The sequence below is a fragment of the Eptatretus burgeri genome, chromosome 10, assembly GCF_056783735.1.
Source record: "Eptatretus burgeri isolate ZD-2024b chromosome 10, Ebu_testis_v1, whole genome shotgun sequence".
Classification (NCBI taxonomy): domain Eukaryota; kingdom Metazoa; phylum Chordata; class Myxini; order Myxiniformes; family Myxinidae; genus Eptatretus; species Eptatretus burgeri.
The window spans coordinates 51,774,698-51,794,632 of NC_140970.1; the positions used below are offsets into that span (position 1 = coordinate 51,774,698).

General features: G+C 41.9%; 2 protein-coding genes across 6 annotated transcripts in view; one reads left to right on the forward strand and one right to left on the reverse strand.

Moving 5' to 3' along the window:
* The window catches only part of LOC147018539 (uncharacterized), a 282,825-nt gene extending 280,299 nt beyond the window's left edge, over positions 1-2,526 (reverse strand). Inside the window, exons 1-4 of one of the 3 annotated variants that reach the window (XM_085898300.1) lie at positions 2,388-2,515; positions 2,017-2,227; positions 1,728-1,834; positions 928-1,318 (exon numbers count right to left, since the gene is read on the reverse strand). In XM_085898300.1, the coding sequence (XP_085754426.1) occupies positions 928-959 (32 nt within the window). In that variant the 5' untranslated portion in view covers positions 960-1,318; positions 1,728-1,834; positions 2,017-2,227; positions 2,388-2,515. Of the gene's footprint in view, positions 1-927; positions 1,319-1,727; positions 1,835-1,991; positions 2,228-2,387 lie in introns of all 3 variants that reach the window. The other 2 variants (XM_085898299.1, XM_085898301.1) reach the window with 2 other exon arrangements.
* LOC147018540 (uncharacterized) lies at positions 1,447-17,556 on the forward strand. Of its 3 annotated transcripts, none has more exons than XM_085898307.1 (4): positions 1,447-1,561; positions 3,447-3,559; positions 4,826-4,888; positions 16,732-17,556. In XM_085898307.1, exons 2-4 carry the CDS (start codon positions 3,472-3,474, stop codon positions 16,923-16,925), a joined length of 345 nt encoding a protein of 114 aa, XP_085754433.1. In that variant the 5' UTR covers positions 1,447-1,561; positions 3,447-3,471; the 3' UTR covers positions 16,926-17,556. The 3 variants fall into 3 exon arrangements, with proteins under 3 accessions (XP_085754433.1, XP_085754432.1, XP_085754431.1); XM_085898306.1 differs by lacking the exon at positions 1,447-1,561 and adding an exon at positions 2,753-2,886; XM_085898305.1 differs by lacking the exon at positions 1,447-1,561 and adding an exon at positions 2,815-2,979.
* Positions 17,557-19,935: the final 2,379 nt, after the last annotated feature.

The window sequence follows — 19,935 nt, forward strand, 5'->3', positions numbered from 1 at the left end:
CATCCAGATTGGGACATGAACTGCACCACTATCGACTGTAGGGCACTCAGCAAGTGGCTTAAGCACTCAAGCAAGCACTCCAATGGAACGCTTGGCTTGGCAAGAGATTACTAGTTGCCGTCGATAAACTCATGCACCCAGAAATGCCCAAGCAATGTCTAAATTGGACAAATGAATACTTTTTAGCAGTAGGAACTGCTGTTAAGTTGAATTCTGAGCCTTAAATTTTGTAATTCGGCTTAGTTTAAGTGATTGTCGAGGTTATGGCATGTGCGGAAATGAAATAAAGCCACGAACGCTGGCGTCTCTGGGTGTTTATAAGCATTGCAGTGTACCCAGCGATTCGTAAGTATCGATAATATGAGTGAGGAGAGTAAAAAAAAAACTTTATCATGAAGAAGTCTGTTCTAGAAGTTGCACTAGAATGAAGAAGAAGTTGCGGCCTGTTCTACGTCACGGCATGGTTGAGCAGGCCAAAAAAAACATGGCGGCTTCAGATCCCAGCGAGGTAAACCAGGATAGGCCTTCAGACCCCATGGAGAGTGAGGTGGCTGACGATGTGCCTGATAAAGGATATTATTAAATAAGGCCGTTAATTATCTTCAAAAGGGGTATTTAAATTCACACAAATACCCACTTCCACTCATGCACTGCCTTGGAGTTCCCTTAGTACACTTGCAAAGTTTCAGGTTGCGAGGTTTCATGGTTTTGGAGTAATGGAGAAGACACACCGACACACACATTTATTTGTCTGGAATTAAAGATTCATTCACCCCTTGGAATCATTTCCACAGCAATACTACTCTGCACTCTGCAATGACTATCATCTCTGGAACCTTAAAGTCAATCACTTTACCCTGGCTCCCTATGCTGACAAACATCGTACCTCCAGACATTCACAGGCAAGCACAAACGTCTTGAGAATACCTCCGTGTAGAAGCCAGTGTTGACCAACCCATCCATGAAGAGCTTAAGAATCCTCCAATACCTCAACCGAAGTCACGAAAGCTTTTGTGGTGGAATCGAAGAATGAGAATAGTCAAGGAGTTGTGGTGCCAGCACTGGGAAAATGCATCCGTTTCAAATGACCAGATAATCTGAAACCACACCCAGGAGTCCCTGGGCTTTGATGTATGTGGACGCCAGTGGAGTGCTCTCGACTGAGTGCGAACTGTGCATGCAAGAACTGCTCACTGTGTGCACAAGTGGAAACGAACCGAAAGTCCAGAATGGTCTTGTGGTCATCAAGAAAAGGCAGTCCAACACGTAGTGCAAGACTGTGCAGAGAGGACATAATTGATGGCTCTCATCACTCCACCTGCAGTTACAGGAAGAAGAAGAAGAGGAAGAGGAAATTGAGATGAGGAAGAAGAAGGATAGAGAGAAGAAGAAGAAGAAGAAGAAGAAGAAGAAGAAGAAGAAGAAGAAGAAGAGGAAGAAAAGAAGAGGAAGGAGAGGAAGAAGAATAAGAAAAGGAGGAGGAAGAAGAAGAGGAGGAACAAGAGGAAGGGGAGGAAGAAGAAGAAGAAGAAGAAGAGGAGGCAGAAGAAGACATGGAAAAGTTGGTGTCACTTCCTTTTTTTTCGATTTGACGACATTAAATACGCTCAACATTCTCCACTCCTTTCATTCACACTCCTCTTGTGCATTTTAAGAATAATCACTGCATCCATTGGTTTAATTACATAACTTTTGGGACGAGTTACCGTTCGACCTTGGTGGCGTACCGTGTCACATGTCGGTCGAGTTGTAACGGTTGTTGTGTGTTCTTGTGTAATGTAATGTGAATTTCACCAGACGTGCACGGTTCTTCCAGTACGATGGCCACGTGTCCCTGCACAGACAGGGACCCACAGATGTTATCTGCTGTAATTCCGAACGGCAGGCACCATGGCCGCCGGTTAGGCCCACGTTTGTGGGAGACACGTAGTTGTGCCGCTACGATAGCGATACCGTTGATGCGATCGTCAGGGCAGGAATTTGGGATTTACCTGTCGTGAGAGCGACTCGAGTTACCTTGGACGGGAGTCGTACGACGTGTGGGAGAGAGAGGACGTTGGCTCGGTAACTGGAGGTGTAATTATTATTCATTTCACCTCAGAATTCAACAAGGCTGGTTTCCCATTATCTCACAATACATCGCCCATGATAACCGGTCATCATGTTGGTTATAACGACGCCGATACGGGATTGTTCACACGTCCGAGAACACACAACATTCACCACTCTGCACACACACACAAACACACACGCAAAAAATAATAATAATAATAATAATAATAATAATAATAATAATAATAATAATATTAAACTCCGATTCGTGTAAAAGCCAAAAATCGACGGTTTATTGGACGTTGTGTGAACCGACGTGATGTCCTCGAAAGTACCTCAGATAAACATAGATCCTTTAAAAAAGCAGGAAAACATCAACATTCTCTCATTTAATCCATTCGCTTCGCACAAATACGACGGAACGTCGTTCCCTTCTTCCCCTTCGTGCCGACACCTCGTTTCCGCGGTGAACGGGAGATGCCATCATCATCATTACTCTCATCGGAATGATGCAACTCACAATGGTACGGTCCAAGAAACAAACAAAAACAACAATCACCGATGTGCCGTTTATTCCTTCACAACATGCACGTACAAACTTGATCAGTTCGCAAATAATATTCATACAGAGTCCTCGGAACGTTTCAGATTCGGTAGTAATTTATTAAATTATAGATTAGTCCACGTTTAAATGTCCCCTCTCCTGCTCCACCTCCATCCGCCCCCCCCCCTGCTGCAGCGGTTGTACTTGGTTGACGCCATTGCTCAAAACGACGTGATTCGCGGAGCACGTGGCTTCTCTTCGCCATCTTTGGTGATCGTTGATCGTGGCTGGTGCGCGGTTTGGATCCCGATTTGTGTCCCTCGTGTCTCCCCCCCTTCCCGGTGCCGTGTCCTTTCGAACCGACGCGATTATCGCAGCGAACGGTGATTTTAACGGGGTTCCGAGTCCGGCTGAGCGGTGCCCGGTGTGTCGTGTGGTTATTCCTTTCTTCCTCAGACTCTTAGTACCGTAGTGGGGAAAAAAAAAGATGTCGGATCGCTAACGGTGTCTCCTTCCTCCATGACTTCTCTTGAACTCCTCGGTGTTGTTTTGTTTGTAGTTTTATTTTTGTCATCCTTATTGTTTTTTATTATTATTTAGTTTTTTTTATTTAATTTAATTTTTTTAATGTGGTGGCTGTTTAGTTGACGCTTTGTAACGCCGGCTGAGGGAGTATTGTTGGATCTGTGAGGAGGAAGCTGATGCACGTGGGGCGTTGGGCTCCATTTTCTGAGGGGACCTCTAGGCCTGGGCTCCATTTTCTGAGGGGGGGCTCGGTCGTCGAGTCGAGTCGACGTGACGTTGTTAATGTTTCTGCCGCTCGTTTTGTTTCTTGTTTTTTTGTTTCAAGTGAGGAGTAACTGAAACTCGCGAACATGAACAGTGAATGCTACAACTGTGGCCAACTGGGCCACTGGGCCCGCGATTGCCAGCAACGCAATCCTGGACGCAAGAGTGCACGAGGTACGTACACGATGTTTGTTTGTTTGTTTGTTTGTACGGGTCACAGTTAAACTCGAACCCGTTTTTTTACCCGTCCTCTGTTAAATGATAGTTATTATTTATTATTTTTTTTTGTGTGTGGAAATGTTCTCTCTCTTTCTGTTCGTCCATGTCACGCAGCCTTGCGGCCATTTTGGTGAAGCCCATTTTTCCATCTCCCGCGTTTTCTTGAACCGTCGCGCTTCTCCTTCTCCTCCTTTAGCTGAAAGTTTGTTCCGTTTTAAATTGTTTTTTTGTTTTTTTTTTGCGTATCGTAATTTTGTTTTTTTTTTTTATAAAGCTTTCCCATGTATTCGACGTTATCGCTTTTGTTTGCTCTTGTGGAATGGTTTCCAGTCGGACAGGAGCCATATGGCAGCTTGCTCTGTCCGTAGTTTGTCTAACACTTAACAGCAGCTCAGACGTCGACTCAGGATTTGTCATGTCTCGTAAACCCGTCTGTCTTGTGTAGTAATTTACTGGGTTTTTTTTTTAATCCACCGACCAGACGACGCCATTGATGGACGAAACCATTAATAGTGTTTGGGCGGCAACCATTGCCAATGTGTAAAGTGACGTCATTGCTCGGGATGGGTAGCTGTGTTCTATACTCTTTTGTGTCGTTGGTGGTGCAGTTTATTAATTTTATATTTGTAAACTTCGAGCTATTAAAGGTGTGTTCAAAATGTTGATGCCGCCGGATTCTGACTTTGCAGGTAGTTGAGTGAGTGGCTTCTTTGTACGACATCTGGATGTTGTCCTTTTTGACTGATCCATTGTAATGCTATGGCTATGCTGATTTTTTTTTTTTTTTTTTTTTTTTTTTTTTTTTTTTTTTTTTTTTTAAATACTGTTGATGGTGCCGACTCTGAGGCCACAAAAATACCTCGGCATAATATGGTGTCCTTCACATCCCCTAACCATTTTGGCTTGGACATGGACGTGCTGGTTACTTGGTTCGTCTTTTGCATGCCCAGTACATGACGGCAGAATTGCTGTGGGTAGAAGTGCATTCATTTGCTTGATTTATTTATTTTCACTATACTTTTGGAGAGTAATTGCTTTGCTATGAAGTAGATATTCACTTTGGCATTGCTCATGTTAAATGTCCTTTTGTAATAATATAAAAAAAAAATTTATATGCAACTACGTAGGTGTGAGCAGCAGTTTAGCAATGCGGCTGAACGCTTGTAGAGCAGATCAATGATTGCAATGACATGTTATTTTTTGGGGGGTTTTTTTTTTCAGATATCTGCTACCGGTGTGGTGAAAGTGGACACTATTCCCGTGATTGTAAACAACAGGAAGATGGTGAGTATCAGCTGTTTGGAATGTTGCTGGGTGCTTGATTAACGTGTAGTGCTTAAAACCCTGTTTGTACCGTGATGGGTTTCAAAATGTCGACTTGTTTGTACAGCTGAAATCTTATGATTTGAATTTTATAATGAAGTTGAAATTGTATCCAGAAGTATTTTTTGTGACTTCTTTTGAATCTGCTCATGTGAAGTCAGTCATTTTATTTGTTTACTTTGGTTACTGGGTAGTTTTTGTTTGTCCATGTCGGGTTTTTATATCCCCCCCCCTCCTTGGATGAAATTCATCCTCTAGGTCTAGTCTGTCTTCAGTTATTCACCACTGCTCTGTGATTTAGTGCAATAATTGGGCTGAAATATTTCCATGAAATTGCACAAGTCGGACTACTCCCTGCTTGACTTGCTTGAATGCAGTCAAGGTTGTAGACCTAGGCTTGTCTCTCAAATGTAGACTCTGCCATTTGTTGATTTAAAGGTCTCGTCTGATCATATTTCATTTCTCCACTGCTCCAAAGTCAAGTAAGAGTTCCATGTGCCACCTTTTTTCCAGGAGACTGTTTTTGTAACCCAGGATTTACATATTTCAGGTCTGCCATAACTTTTGTGCAACCCATGTTTTTTTTTTTATTATTAAATAGAAATTTAGTTCTGCAGCTGTCCTGGGCTTTTTGGTCTAAATCCTTCATAATGCAAATGGCCTACAGGCTCTTTATGCCCCCCAACCACTGTCATTACTTAAACTCAAAGTGTTTAAAAAAATTTTTTTTTTTTTTGATTATATGGACTTTGCACATTTATATGAACTATTGCTACAAGGGCACTTGGGCCCAGTGTTTATCGCCATATGTGGGTTTCAGAAGGTGGAGCGGAGCCTTCTCGGGTCTCGAAGTGGCCACCTTGATTTTGGAAAGGGTGATCACGAATTGTGGACCGAGGTGTGAGTTTTGGTCCCAGGCTTCTTTTGAGGATCGTCACAGCTGTGGATAACTTCCAACTGTAGTTTGTTTGAAATATTCCTAGGGATGGTTTTTAAGATTTTTGTAAGGTTCCCCATCATCATTCCCCTTGCTTCAATGATTACTGGTGCAATTTCAGATCCCTTCCTTTTTTAATATTGTTGTGGTTGAGGAAATTCGCAAACCACCATTCAGGTCCCGTAGGTGAGATATCTCTGTAAGTGCATGTGTAGTTAGCCCCAAACCCGTTGTTTAGAAGGAATAAATGTGATTCATTCGGGCTGCGACCCTTTGAGATAGCCGTTTTTCTGTTCTATCTTTATTTTGAACCAACCACGTCTCAACCGCCATCACACAACAACCACCAACCACAATCGTTTCATATTATGTAGAATGGCACATCCAGTCGGTATGAAAATTTTAGGGATCACTTCGATATAAAATGGCCCACAAAAGTCATCGTAACATGATTCGGCAGCCTTTTTTTTTTTTTTTTTTTTTTTTTTTTTTTTTTTTCTTCCCCTCAACTTTCAAAAATCTTCTCAAAGGCTGAACAGATAGACAAAACTACATGAATGACTGTCTATCCATGAGGAACAAAAGATTCATGTGATGTCGTAGGTCACATGGTTTGGCACCCATTTTGAATTGAAGAAAAGTATTAAATGTTTTCCATGGAACAGCTTGATAGATTGTGTAACTTCACAATTATGATCTAGTAGTGATGGGGGTACGTATTGTTGTGGGGGGAAGCTACGTCAGGCTCCCACCAGACTCTGGAATTTCAGGCTGTCGCACACAAATAACCTTGTGACACTGTGGGTTGCTAATCGACTGACCGCCAATAACTCGACCATGTGACTTGGGGTCCTCCGAATGAATACTGGTTACCTAATGGTCACATGATCGAATTACTCGGACACGCCTTCGATATGCCTTGTTCAAACCGTATCAGATGCAGCCAAGCGCAACTGCCCAAGAACGTACCGGCTCGGAAAACAGATCCTTGGGGGATAACATCCCAGCTCGACTATGATATGAACCAATGAAGGAAAAGATGAAAACGAGCTGGGAACATTTCTATTCAAAACATTTATTTACAATTGAGCGAGGAAAGGTATGTGACAAAGTAAATGGGTTAATTTGTATTTACAGCAGGGATAGCAAGGAATTTGTGGGGTGCGACAAAAGCAGACAGAGCAGACTTATTCTGTTGTAACACAAATTAAGATTGTGGAAGTGATAACAGGCGTGCACACACCTGATTGGTGTGTTTCAACACGCACACTGAAAGGGACTAAATGATTAACGGCCTCAACACTTGGCATGGCCAGCCGACCAACCTAACCCAGTATGCTTCGGGGGAGGTAGGAAGGAGAAATGTTTGGCGTCTCAGGAGTGGGAGGTGTGGTGTGGTGTGCAATATGGGGGGTACGGTATCTTGCCAGAGAAACTGATTGCGAATCAGTAGGGTGCTCTTTTGTGCATCGAAAGGGGGTGACATAGAGGGGTGGAAAGAGAGAGAAGATGTGTGAGGTAAAATATTCCTAGCTTAGTGGTGCATGTCTGTGACAGCGTGCATCTCCATGGGATGCTACACTTGAGCAATCCCACAGAGTTGGCATTTTATCTCCTGCTTCGTCACTTTGCGAGGGCTCATGGAACACGTGTGCTCCGTTCTGGTCCAAGAAGAACATCTGTCACACACCAACCACGAGTGGATCCAGCGATGGGCAGACGAGTTGCAGTGGCGAGGGTCGGGCGGGCAATTTTTTTTCAGCCCTGGGCGAAGGGTGGGGTGACTACTCGAAGCTACGCGCCGTGGCCTGAATCTCACTTCCCTATTGGGTCACTGCGGTCCTGGCCATGCACTTCCAGCCTCCTGGGGCTGAAGCCGTCTCATTCGCACATCCAGTGTGACACTGCATCGAGCTCTGGATCGCTCTTCCTTCACTACCTGTCCTGCCATGTTCTGGCGACTGGACGAGGGTCGTATCAATCCCGCATGCCTATTTGCTGGCGAGATGCTGTTGGTGCTGTTAACATTCTTTGCTTGTCCCCGCATCACGTGGTCCGAGTAACCTCAGCCGTGCAGCACGCCTCTGACTGAATTGTGTCGATGCAGAGGTGCGAGGAGGCATGGAATAATTTTTCCCTTGTGCGGGAAATGTTGGTGAGCAAGGTGAGGTGCTGTCGTAAATTAGTGCGTAAATTTGAATGAAAGGGTGTGGTTTTCAGAGGTGGTCATGGATAAAAGGAAGGGGTTGGAATGGAGATCAGGATTGAATAGAAGATAGAGATATAATTAAACCAAGCTGCAAGACCCATGCAACGCACTTTGTCCCATTACCTCACTAGACATGAGGGAAGATCTGACTGCATGAAGATTAATGAAATAACTGCCTGGGGATCACTATGCTGGGTGCCATTGCCTTGGAGGCATGCGGTTTTGCAGAACTGCCACAATATTTTAAATCTCAATTTGATCACACAGCCTGGCAGAATTAATTATTCGTTTTTGCTCTTCCTGTTTGGTTTCTTCTGATTACTCCAAAGCAGGACTGTACCTATTTATTTGGTCTTCCATTTGATTTGAATTTATTTGAATCCCATTCTAAATTCCATTTAATACTAAACGTCATGGGTCAGGCTCAGGTGTCTGATCAAAAGTTCCTGGAAAATGTTGCGTTAGTGAAAATGAAGAACCAGTGGGGAAAGGGGGTGTTCGTTCCGAGGTCTTTGAGAAAACGTGGAGGAAGATTAACAGCAGCTTGAAATGATCAGAATCGGGTTTTTTATTTATTTTTGATAATATTGTTTTTTTGGTCCCATCTCAACGGTGAAAAAAAATCACTTTAAATTATTCTATACAGACTCAATCAATTTCTCCCCCCCCCCACCACAATTTATTTATTTTTAAATTTTTTTTTTCCTTATGAAAAATATTTGGGGGGGGGGGTGTTGAGGGTCAGGAATTTATTTTGGTCTTTTTTTTTTTGTTTTGTTTGGTTTAAATAGGTTTTTTTTACCTTTTTACCCCTCAGCCAGAATTGGCTACGGGGTATTGTCATAGGCGTCTGTCAACTTTTGGTTTCCGTCAATTTCGAGGAGAACGCCTTGTCCGATTAAATCCATTTTTGCAGTGTGTTGGGGCTGGGTCGTGGAAGGTTCCTTTCGATGATCAGTGCGATGCGATATCCAATATGGCGGCTGGGGCAGCTATCTTGAATTTGGCGGGCGTCCGGGCATCTCAATTTCGAGGAGAATGCTTTGTCCGATTAAATCCATTTTTGCAGGGTATGTTGGGGTTGAGTCGAGGAAGGTTCCTTTTGAAAATGGGCGCGCTTTGATTTTCAATGTGGCCTCCATGGCAGCCATCTTAAAATTGGTTTCCGGACAATAACTTGAACGGCTTGATAGATTGATTTTATTTTCATGGGGGTATAATGGGAGTGGTTCGAGGAAGGTTCCTTTCGATATACAGCACAATCCGATATCCAATATGGCGGCTAGGGCAGCCATCTTGAATTTTGTTTCCGGACAATAACTTGAACGGCTTGACTTATTGATTTCATTTTTGTGTGATGTAATGGGGGTGTTTCGAGGAAGGTTCCTTTTGATATTCAGCGCAATCCAATATGGCGGCTAAATAAGCAATCTTGAATTTTAGAACGGCTTCACACATTGATTTTATTCTGGCGAGTTATAATGGGGTTGAGTAGAGGAAGGTTCCTTTCCAAAATGGGTACACTGCGATTTTTTTTTTTTTTTTTTTTTTTTTTTTTTTTTTTTCACTGTGACCGCCACGGCAGCCATCTTGAAATTGATTTCCATCAATTTTGAGGAGAACGCCTTGTCCGATTAAATCCATTTTTGCTGGGTGTGTTGGGGTTGAGTAGAGGAAGGTTCCTTTCGAAAATGGATGTGCTGCGATTTTTGATATGGCCACCATCTTGAAATTGGTTTGCGTCAAGGGGCTGAGGGGTTATCCCCGCTTTGCGGTGCTATTTTTTTTTTTTTTTTTTATGCACCTGGCCAAAAATACCCTTTTTATTATTATTTTTTTTTTTTGATAAATTTGTATATATGTATATCCATTTAAAATTTTTAAGTTCAGGGTTGGGGTTAAATACTCAAATGTATTTAAAATTTAGGTTCAGGTTAAATATTCAAAAAAAATACAAATACCTGTATGTATTTTGAAAATTGATAATCCTCAGACATGTAGTCTCGATTCAGTCGGGTTTTAGTTCTGGGCATGTGCGCTTGCCTCAGTTTCTGCTGAATGTGTGTAATTCATTATTATAAAAAAAAAATCATTTTCAGTGAATGGAAAAATGTTGCATAATTTCTTTTCAGATTTTGGCATGTCAAAAAAAAAAAAAAAGGTACATACCTGGATTCATGTGTACAATCTCGCTTTGACTTCATTGTTGCAGATGGTGTGGATAAGCCTCAGTGTCTGCTTTGCTCAAAAGTTCTTGGAAATTTCTCATTGAAATCTTCAATACTAAAATGGCACCTGAAGCTACACATCCTGCCTATGTATCTGCTGAACACGCTACCTTTGAGACAAAGAGCTAGGTTTAGTGCTGCAGGAACACTGCCCAAACATGGCTTCGTATCTAACAAGAAACCAATGCTTGCAGCTACATATCACAGCGAATAGCAAAGGCAAAAACTTCACGACATTGCCGAGAAGTTGATTAAACCTTGTGCCTTGGACATGGTTTAACGTGTATGTGGGAAAGAAGCAAAACAGAAAATTCAAGACATTCCCCTTTCTCATGACAGTTCATCAACATATTAGTGAAATGTCTCAAGATATTTGTCAAGTTATTGAACAGATCAAATCTAGCCCAAAAAAATTTCATTGTAACTTGATGAATCCTGATGTTGCCATTTTTTTCACAACTGCTTGTTTTTGTCTGGTACATATGTGGAAAAGAACTGAAGGATGAATTTCTCTTCTGTGAAACACTCCAACAAACCACAAAGGCTGCTGACATGCAGAAAATAGAAGACTTCTTTGAAAGGAACACTCTCATGTCGGACATAGTTGGTTCAATTTGTACTGATGGAACCCCAGCCATGATGGGAGTTAGATCAGACTTCACTGCACTTGTAAAACAAAAGGCACCCCATGTGATAACTCGTTGTATTCTTCAGATATGCATTAGCTATGAAAACCCTTCCTGAAAATGGTTTTGCAGAAAGTTATTGAGGCTGTTGATTTAATTCGTGCCCAAACACTGAATCGCCACTTTTTTGTGATCAGATGGGCTCTCAGCATTCAATTATTTTGCTTCATACTGAGGAAAGGTGGCTCTCGCATGGACTTGTTCTTAACCGAGTACTTCAGCTCCGTACTGAGGTCGAGATTTTGCTTTGTGACTGATTCAAAGTTCATTGCCTCTTTAGGGTACCTCTCAGATATTTAACCAAGTCAACAAACTACTCGAGGGAAATTCAGTAACTATCGTTGAAGCAGTTGAAAAGATGACAACATTGCAGACAAAGTTGGATTTATGGGCACGAAGAGTTCATCAAAAAAAATTTGCAAATTTTCCAAGCTTTGAGGCCATTGGAGAAGAACCTGGTGCGTGACCTGAAATAAATGAAATCGCAGCACATTTGAATATCTTGAAGCATCACTTCACTGGCTACTTTCCAGAAGACATGTTACTGACAAAAATGGATATTAAGACCTTTTACCACTGATGTGACAAATGAGATGACAACCCAGCAAAACAGGAGCTGATTGATCTTCAATCCTCAGCTGGTCTTGAGGAAGAATTTGATGGAGTTGGTTTTTTTTTTCTGGATGAAACTCTGATTCATTCCCACTTCTTCCTCAGCGAGCCTTCAAAGTGTTTGTTCCCTTTGTCACCACATATCTATGTGAATCAGGTTTCTCTACTTTAGTAGCAATGAACACAAAAGCAAGGAACTGCCTGAAAACTGATGACATGAGGGTAGCGTTGTCATCAACAGCTCCTCGAATAAGTAAACGATGAATTGGTAGATGTCCCACTGATGCTTCTGGTATTTTTGTTGTCCCCCCCCCTATCAAAGTTTATATTGTGCAAAACCTCAAAGTTGCTCCATCTTTTTTTTTCCCCTGTGACTATGCCGACTGCTTTTTTTTTTTTTTTTTTTTTTTTTGCGTGGGCGTAAGGGGGTAAATGGCGAAATACATCAAGCTGAGGAGGTAAATGACAGAGGAAGTGTTGAGAATCAGATTGAGATTTCACCAAAATCGAATTTGGTGGGACTATCCTTGACCACATGACCTTGAACTCCAGTGCAGATCGTTCTTGCTTGTGGAAGAAGGTATCAGATGGCATCCTCTTCACTCCTCTAATTATTTTTGCCCAATGTCATTACCTTTCTCTGCCTTTTGGCACAACTCATTTTGTCTATTGCTTTATTTGCATTGTAAGAAACAAAAAGCTCATATTGGGAGATCGTACACGCATGGGATGCAACTGATGACTCGTCTTGGCTCGAACCATGATTGGTCGACATGAAATCCCATGATAACTAAATTAGAACGCAATAGGTTGCCTCCGATTGGTCAACTCCATTTGAAGGTTTACTGTGCAACTTTTTGGTTTTTTTTTTTTTTTTTTTTTTATATATTGCGTCATTCCTGGTGGAACTTTTTTACCATCTTTCAACTTTGCTTAAAGTGGGAGATTTGCGATAGCATGCCATCAACATCACTTGTCTTCTGTTTTAAGAAAATTTAAATTCCTTCAAAAATTTATGGACTTTCATTATTATGTGCACCTGCAGAGGAAAATACAATTTGTGTACAATTCTCCAGAGACTTTATTTATTCATATGCAGCCTTTGGCTGTATAATTTTTGAAAGGTGCTGCTGATGCAATACCCCCCCCCCCCTGTAATCAGTAAGCTGTTGTTTTTGGACAGGGACAGATGTAAACTGATCTATTCAAACTCAGTGGAGGTGTGTGTTGAAATTTTATTACTTTTTTTTTGGAAAGGTGATTCTTCACCATTGAGATGGGGGGGAGGAGGAGGCAAAAACATGCTGTCTCACCTTGCTGGTTGTGGGGATGCGTTCCTGGAAAAAAAAAGTCACTTTTTATCTTTAAATGCATGGTCTAGGTTCGGCAGAGTGATTACACAAAACTGCAAGAGAATGGGGAAACTCCAATGTCAGGGCAGAGGAAGAAAGTAGTCAGACTGACAAGGGATGCAGTTAACGATAAAGGGAAAGGTAAAATGCAAAGGGTGTTGGATAATATGGATGCTGAAGCAAAATGGTTTGACCAGCTTGCGAGATATATATATATATATATATATATATATATATATATATATATATATATATATATATATATATATATATATATATATATATATATATATATATTTGAGTGAAGAGTTTGCTGCCTGTCAGAAGGGTGAGGTGTCATGGCAGAGTTGTCATCAGCAAAGAGGTGGAGTATTTTTCCAGTCGGTTCATTGTTGAAAATGATTAGGAATAATTTGGTGTACTCCAGCTTTGACAGGGAGAGGAGATGTCAGGGTTCCGCTGAGAGCCACGTTAACTCTGAGGAGAGGAATTTGGTAATCCAAGAGGAGTTGGCTTTTGATTCCATAGGTAGGATGCCAGACAAACAAAAGCTTGGTGTCCAGAGACTCCCTGATCTCATGTCTGATATTGAGGGCTTCCATCCATTGTTAGGAGAGTCGAAGTAGCATGTCCAAGGTGGTGACCAGGTCTGAATGTGAATTGCTGGGGCTTTTGGAGAAGAGGAATGATTTTGTCAACTGTGATGATGGATTCCATTACTTTGCTGATTGTAAGTAGACTGGGGCAAAAAAGCTGTCTTTTTTTTTTTACTTGTCCTAACTATTTTACCATACTTGAAGAAAAATAACTGTACAAATCAGTTTGGAATAGCTTGTCCCTTGACCTTTTCATTTTATTTTTTAGTCTTTTGGTCAAACTTTCTGAAAGTTCCTTGCACTGAGAAATGTCAATATTGTCCCATTCATGTTTGCTTGCTTCCAGCAGTTGATCAGAATTTGCAAATTTCCTTCCAATAAGGTTGCACTGAATATTGGCCCAAAGTTGCTCTGTGGGGTTTAAATAATCACTCACCAAGCCAGAACATAAGTGTCAGGAACTTTTACTCCAACCACCTTGTGCTGGCTTTTGCAGTGTGGGCAGGGGGCATTGTCTTGTAAAAAGACTTCCTTGCTTTTTCTCTCCAGGAAATAACTTTTGGAGGCTGGGAAGTAATCCTTTCTCTAATATTTTCTGGTATTCCTTGGCAGCTCACCAACACCAGCAGCTGAAGATGCACCCCCAGACCATGATTCCACCACCTCCATGCTTCAGTTATTGACATGCACTCGGTTGAATTTCACCAGATCTGTGAAGACAACGTTCTGGGGCATCACTGCAAAGATGAAATCTTAATTCTTCACACCAGAGTTCTCTGAAACCAGTCTGAATCTGTTCTCGTATTTGGCCTGAATTTTTTTTTTTTTTTTTTTTTTTTTTTTTTTAAATGAGTAATTGAGGCTTCTTGGCACATCTTGAGGCAAAACCAGCATCAGGAAATGGTCTTGGTTTCAGCAGTTGTGAACTCCTCTGCCAGCTTCCACAGGCTTCTTTCTTTCTTTCCTGGAAAACCACGTTTGTTGCCTGTCATCTTTACTTGTGGCTCTCAGCCTGCAAGATCCCTTATTTGCAGTAGAACCAGTTTTCTGGAACTGCAGTCCTATTCTCTGTGGTAGGCAAAGAAATCGGGATTTTTCTCCTTCGGGAGCTTATGGACTTCAGAATGTCTGTCCTGCCTGCTTGATGAAGACTTTCTTTTTTTTTTTTTTTTTTTTTTTAAATCTTGCCAAAACGAATTTTTTCAAGATATGTTAGTCAGCTTGTATGGTTGTTTTTTTTTTGTTGTTTGTTTTTTTTTGTTGTCTGTAATTGCGTATAAAAAAATTCTGCAGAGCACAGTTATCATCGGAAATTTTTGTAACTTCGCATATCAGAGGCCTATCGAGGTCCCTTTCAGTGCACAAAATTTTGAAGGTCAAGGTCACTTTGGCGCAAATCAGGGGTCGACGAAACCCTTATTTTTTGAGTAATTTTGATCGGATAGTCTTCAAACTTCATGGGAATAAAGTTCATGGTCTGGCGCTCAGCTGATTAATTTTTGGTGGCGATTGGCCTTGACCTTCATGGTTAGCGCCTGAGGTCAAACATATTTGACCCCAAGGTCAAATTTTCAAGTTTTAGGAACCATATCGTGTAGTACCTCAAATTAAACACCTCTGAGTGCTTTCTAGATATGTCAAGCTTGAGACATTATGATGTCATTTGGTGATGTTATGAGGAAAAAGCATATTTTTCATGGTTGCTCTGTAGAACGATTCTCATCGGAATCTCTCGTAGGCAGATATTCCTCAAGGAGTCGCTCCTGGTGGATAGCAGCTCTTCACCTCAGTGTGACCTTAAAGAAGTCACACGTGGTCACCTTTTGGCAAGATACGGGTCACCCTGCGGGTGACATTGGTTTATTTTATTTTTTTTTATATCCCCATCAGCATGGAACTTCTTTCTTGGAGGAATTTTGAAATTGAAACACAAAAAAACATGGCCGACACTAACGGTGCAAGTCGTAAATTAGAGCAATTTAAGCATGACGTGTGCTAAAGCCATGTTTTTCATTGTGGCCGAAAGTGTGGCCCCTTGACGAGCGGTTCATAATGCACAAATGTGTAAACACCCCATCATCCACCCTAAATGCTATCAAATTGACCCATTGGTTTCAAATGGGTGTTCCAATGTGAAGTGTAAAAGTAATGGCAGGATATAAACCATTACACTTGCAACCCAGTTAACCACCACAGAGTACGTGGAGGCGGGGCGTAATGGCAGCCATTTTGGAGTCCTACAGGCAGTGTGGTGGCAGTCTGTCTTATTGGAAAAAGTGGCCCCTTTCTAAAAAATATATGAAAAAAGTGAAGATCACTGCTGAACAGTCAAATGTATACAGCACTTCCAACAATAAAAATCTTTTTGAAGTTTAATGACAGGAAAAACTGCAGCCTCTTTTACTATTTTTCATTAATTTTATTTTTTGTGTAATTTTTATCTTCTCTGATATTGGCTTTAAGGTGAAAATACAGTAATTTTGTAAAATATTAAAATTTCACAATCGTAAGCTGTGCAGAGGGCTTTCAGCTACTCCATGAGTAATCAATTTAAACTGGAATATGTAATGTGTGCGTCTGTGGTTCCAAGGTTGGGGAATTTTTTTTTGCCCTCGTGTGCATTAAGGTTATCTGTTTTTGTACTTTTTTTTTTTCAATGCATTGTTGTCATCCTGCCAATCAGTGAGATACAAAACATAAACTGTTTAACTTTGGCAGAGGTATGCATGCACTGTGCCATTCTAATTGACATTGAAACCCCCTCAAACTTTGCACCCTCCACCTCTCCTCCCACTCTGCCCCCTTTGCATGGGATGCTACAGATTGCTCCACAGTAACAGAGGGCGAAGAGGCTTCAAGGGTATTTTCAAACAAATAGTGCAAGCCAAACTCAAATTTGGAATACAAATTTTATTAAAAGGAAATCTATTTTGAGTTTGCTTCTTCAGCCAAAGGCATTGTTCTGTTTTTGCTACTATTCTGTCTCAAACTTGACTTAATTTAGATCAAACATAACTTTGGGTTGCCATATAATGTGGGCAAAGGCATATCTATTGACATATTTGTGTCAATTATATTTTCTAGTTTGTTTTTTGCTGAGAAAACACGTTCTGTATTTTATTTACTTCGTCGTTTTGTTCCTACTTTGGGGTTGAGTATCCCCCCCCCCCCCATTTTCCCTCAGCCTGTTACAACTGTGGCCGATGTGGACACGTGTCACGTGACTGCCAGGAACAACGCCGTGAGCAAACATGCTACCGCTGTGGAAACCCTGGCCACCTGGCCCGCAACTGTCCTGATATGTCTCCCTGCTGCTTCTCGTGTGGCGCGATTGGGCATTTGCAGCGTGACTGCTGCACCAAGCCTAAAGGCTACTGATGGAAAAGCCTTCCACGTGCCCCAGCATCCATTCAATAGAGGCGCAATTGGTTTAAAATGGCCCTTGTAAAACCTTTTCCCATTCACACTGTTAACCCCTGCTGTATTGTAATGCATTTTTACCTTTTCTCCCCACCTCCCCTTTCAGATCAACAAATGCTTCCCACCACCCAATCCTCCACACCCTTTTCCCCTCTCCAACATGAACCTCCACCACTGCACACCTGAAACTAACTTCGACACCACCCACCCCTGTCAGCTTCTCAGTCTGATCGTTTTGCTTTTTGTTGCTTGTTTTGTTCAATGGAAATGTAATGCATTAGCAAAATTTTTACCATTTGTGGTCAGGAAGTGCTTTGTTTTGGTGCAGGTTAATAAATGTGGTGATGCATGACATCACGATCACACAAAAAGAATTGCAGCTGTAAAATCTTTGGCAATTACTTCCTTGTTCCTCTTGAAATGGTTATGAGCTGATTTGTGGTAAATTGTTTGATTTCCAAGGTTTTGGGTAATTTTGCATATCCAAGCATTTGCGTGCTTGATGTGAATTTAAAAATACATAAGATTCCTGTACTTCTTTTGGTAATAAAGTGCTTCTTGCCTTATGTGATGGGAGAAGAATGATGCAGCTGTGGTTATTGGTTTGGTTCAGTTTTATTATTATTATTATTGTTTTTTCTCACTGAAGCTTGGTTTTGTTTGTTTGACATTTGTGTGGGGTTGGAGTTTTTGCAAACATAGTGCTAAGCACCGTGAAAATGTGAGTGCAATCGTGAGTAGTTTGTAAAAATAAACTTGGTCAATTCCAAACGTGAGCTTTTTATTTTATTTTTTATGAGTTTGAGCTTCAGTGCTGAGGAGTTTGGATTTGAAGTTTTACCAGGTTTGTTTAAATACAAAATGTGTGAAACCAAAAAAAGTAGATTGTTATTTTTTTTTTTTTTTTTTTTTTTCTCTTCTCCATTTTCTTGCAATTTGGCTCATGGAGTTGCTTGGACTGACTTCCTGACGAAGTCTGACTCCACAATCCTTGTCGTGCTAAACTCCAGATGGTGGCTGAGGCAACTCTATCAACTAAATTATTAGCCATTTAGTTATTCCAACAAGAAAACCACTCGATAGCCACCTTTGTTGCGTAAAGCCGAGCGAAACCGTAAATGGGGAGTCTGCTATGTCGTGCAACAAATTGCTGTAAAACTTGCTGTCTTACATATGCTTATGGTGGAAAGACAAATGACCAGGTTAACGATTTGAAAATGCAGTGATGCGCAGTCTAGAGCACAAAAATAACCCCTTGCACATAATTTAGGATGGGCCCACCTTCCTCTGAGAGGAGTCCAAGGTATGATTGTGGCCTCATTCTGACGCATGTTGGTCCGAAGGTAAGTGAAGTAGTGGCCACACCCACCACCTTCAAGGATCTTGTGCTGCCTTGGCCTTCGGTCTCTGCCCAGAGCAATTTGGCTTGCTCCGTTCCCAGGCAGGGAGTTTGGAGTCTCATCCCAATCTTTGGTATGTTGGTCAGCACCATTGCTGGTGTATCTTGGGTTTTTTTTTTTTTTAAGGTGGGTGCAGTGAATCAAACTGGCACAACTTACAATTTTCCATCTTGCAGACTAATGGTGGTTGTAGCACTTCTTCCCCTGCCTGCTTCCATTGCATCTCTTTTCAGTGTGAAGTACTTGCCATTGGAGATGGCAGCATTTGTGTGGTTTGCCCTGTTGAAAGGTGGAAGTAGGAAAAAGGATGGGAGAGGTGGAAATTCATTGGGGGGGCAGAGTTCAAGAAAGTATGGGGATTAAGATGGGTGAGGGAGTGGGGAGGGATTGCAAAATGGGATAGAACTTGCCACAAACACAAAACATTTTCCCATCTATGAGGGAAATGTAACTTGATTAAGCACATTTACTGAGATGTTTTTGAGGATTTTTTTTGTGTTGAGCATGTCACCTGTGGGTCCTTTTCCACAAATGCAGCACAACCCCCTTTTCTGTACCAGACCCCGAGGTTGGCCGGCTTTTCTACATGCACCACATCGCCAAAAGTATGTGGACACCTGCTCGTCCAACATCTCATTCCAAAATCATGGGTATTAATATGGAGTTGGAACTCCCCCCCCCCCCCCCTTTGCTGCAAGAACAGCCTCCACGTTTCTGGGAAGGCTTTCCATTAGATGTTCGAACATTGCTGTGTGGATTTGCTTCCATTCAGCCACAAGAGCATTAGTGGGGTCAATTTGGTACAGTGGGCAATTAGGTCTGGCTCGCAGTCGGCGTTCCAATTCATCCCAAAGGTGTTTGATGGGGTTGAGGTCATGGCTCTGTGCAGGCCAGTCAAGTTCTTCCACACCCATCTCGACAAACCATTTCTGTACGGACCTTGATTTGCACATGGGGGCATTATCATGCTGAAACAGGAAAGGGCCTTCCCCAAACTTTCCACAAAGATGGAAGCACAGAATCGTCTGGAATGTTATTGTATGCTGTAGCGTTAAGATTTCCCTTCACTGGAACAAAGGGGCCAAGCCTGAACCATGAAAAATAGTCCCAGACCATTGTTCCTTCACCAAACGTTACAGTTGGCACTTTGCAATCGGGCAGGTAACCTTCTGGCATCCGCCAAACCCAGATTCATCCCTCAGACTGCCAGATGGTGAAGCGTGATTCATCACTCCAGAGAACGTGTTTCCATTGCTCCAGATTCTAATGTCGGTGAGCCTTGCACCACTCCAGCCGACTTTTGGCATTGCGCATGGTGATCTTGGTCTTGTGTGCTGCTGCTCAGCCAAGGAAACCCATTTCATGAAGCTCTTGACGAACAGTGCTTGTGCTGACGTTGCTTCCAAAGTCAGCTTGGAACTCGGTAGTGAGTGTTGCTTTGCTTTGTACAATTACAAATACTATACAAATACTTTGTACAAATACTATACGCTTTGTACAATTCCCACACTGGTTTTTGCAGCATCTTTCAAGCAGGGGCTCGACGTGGCCATAAAATAAACAGTGGC

Bases quoted from the DNA above. Each gene is read 5' to 3' on its own strand.
- LOC147018540 (XM_085898307.1), top strand. From the start codon at position 3,472: ATGAACAGTGAATGCTACAACTGTGGCCAACTGGGCCACTGGGCCCGC. The intron at 3,560-4,825 runs GTACGTACACGA...TTTTTTTTTCAG, and splicing joins TGGACGCAAGAGTGCACGAG to ATATCTGCTACCGGTGTGGT. The intron at 4,889-16,731 runs GTGAGTATCAGC...ATTTTCCCTCAG, and splicing joins TTGTAAACAACAGGAAGATG to CCTGTTACAACTGTGGCCGA.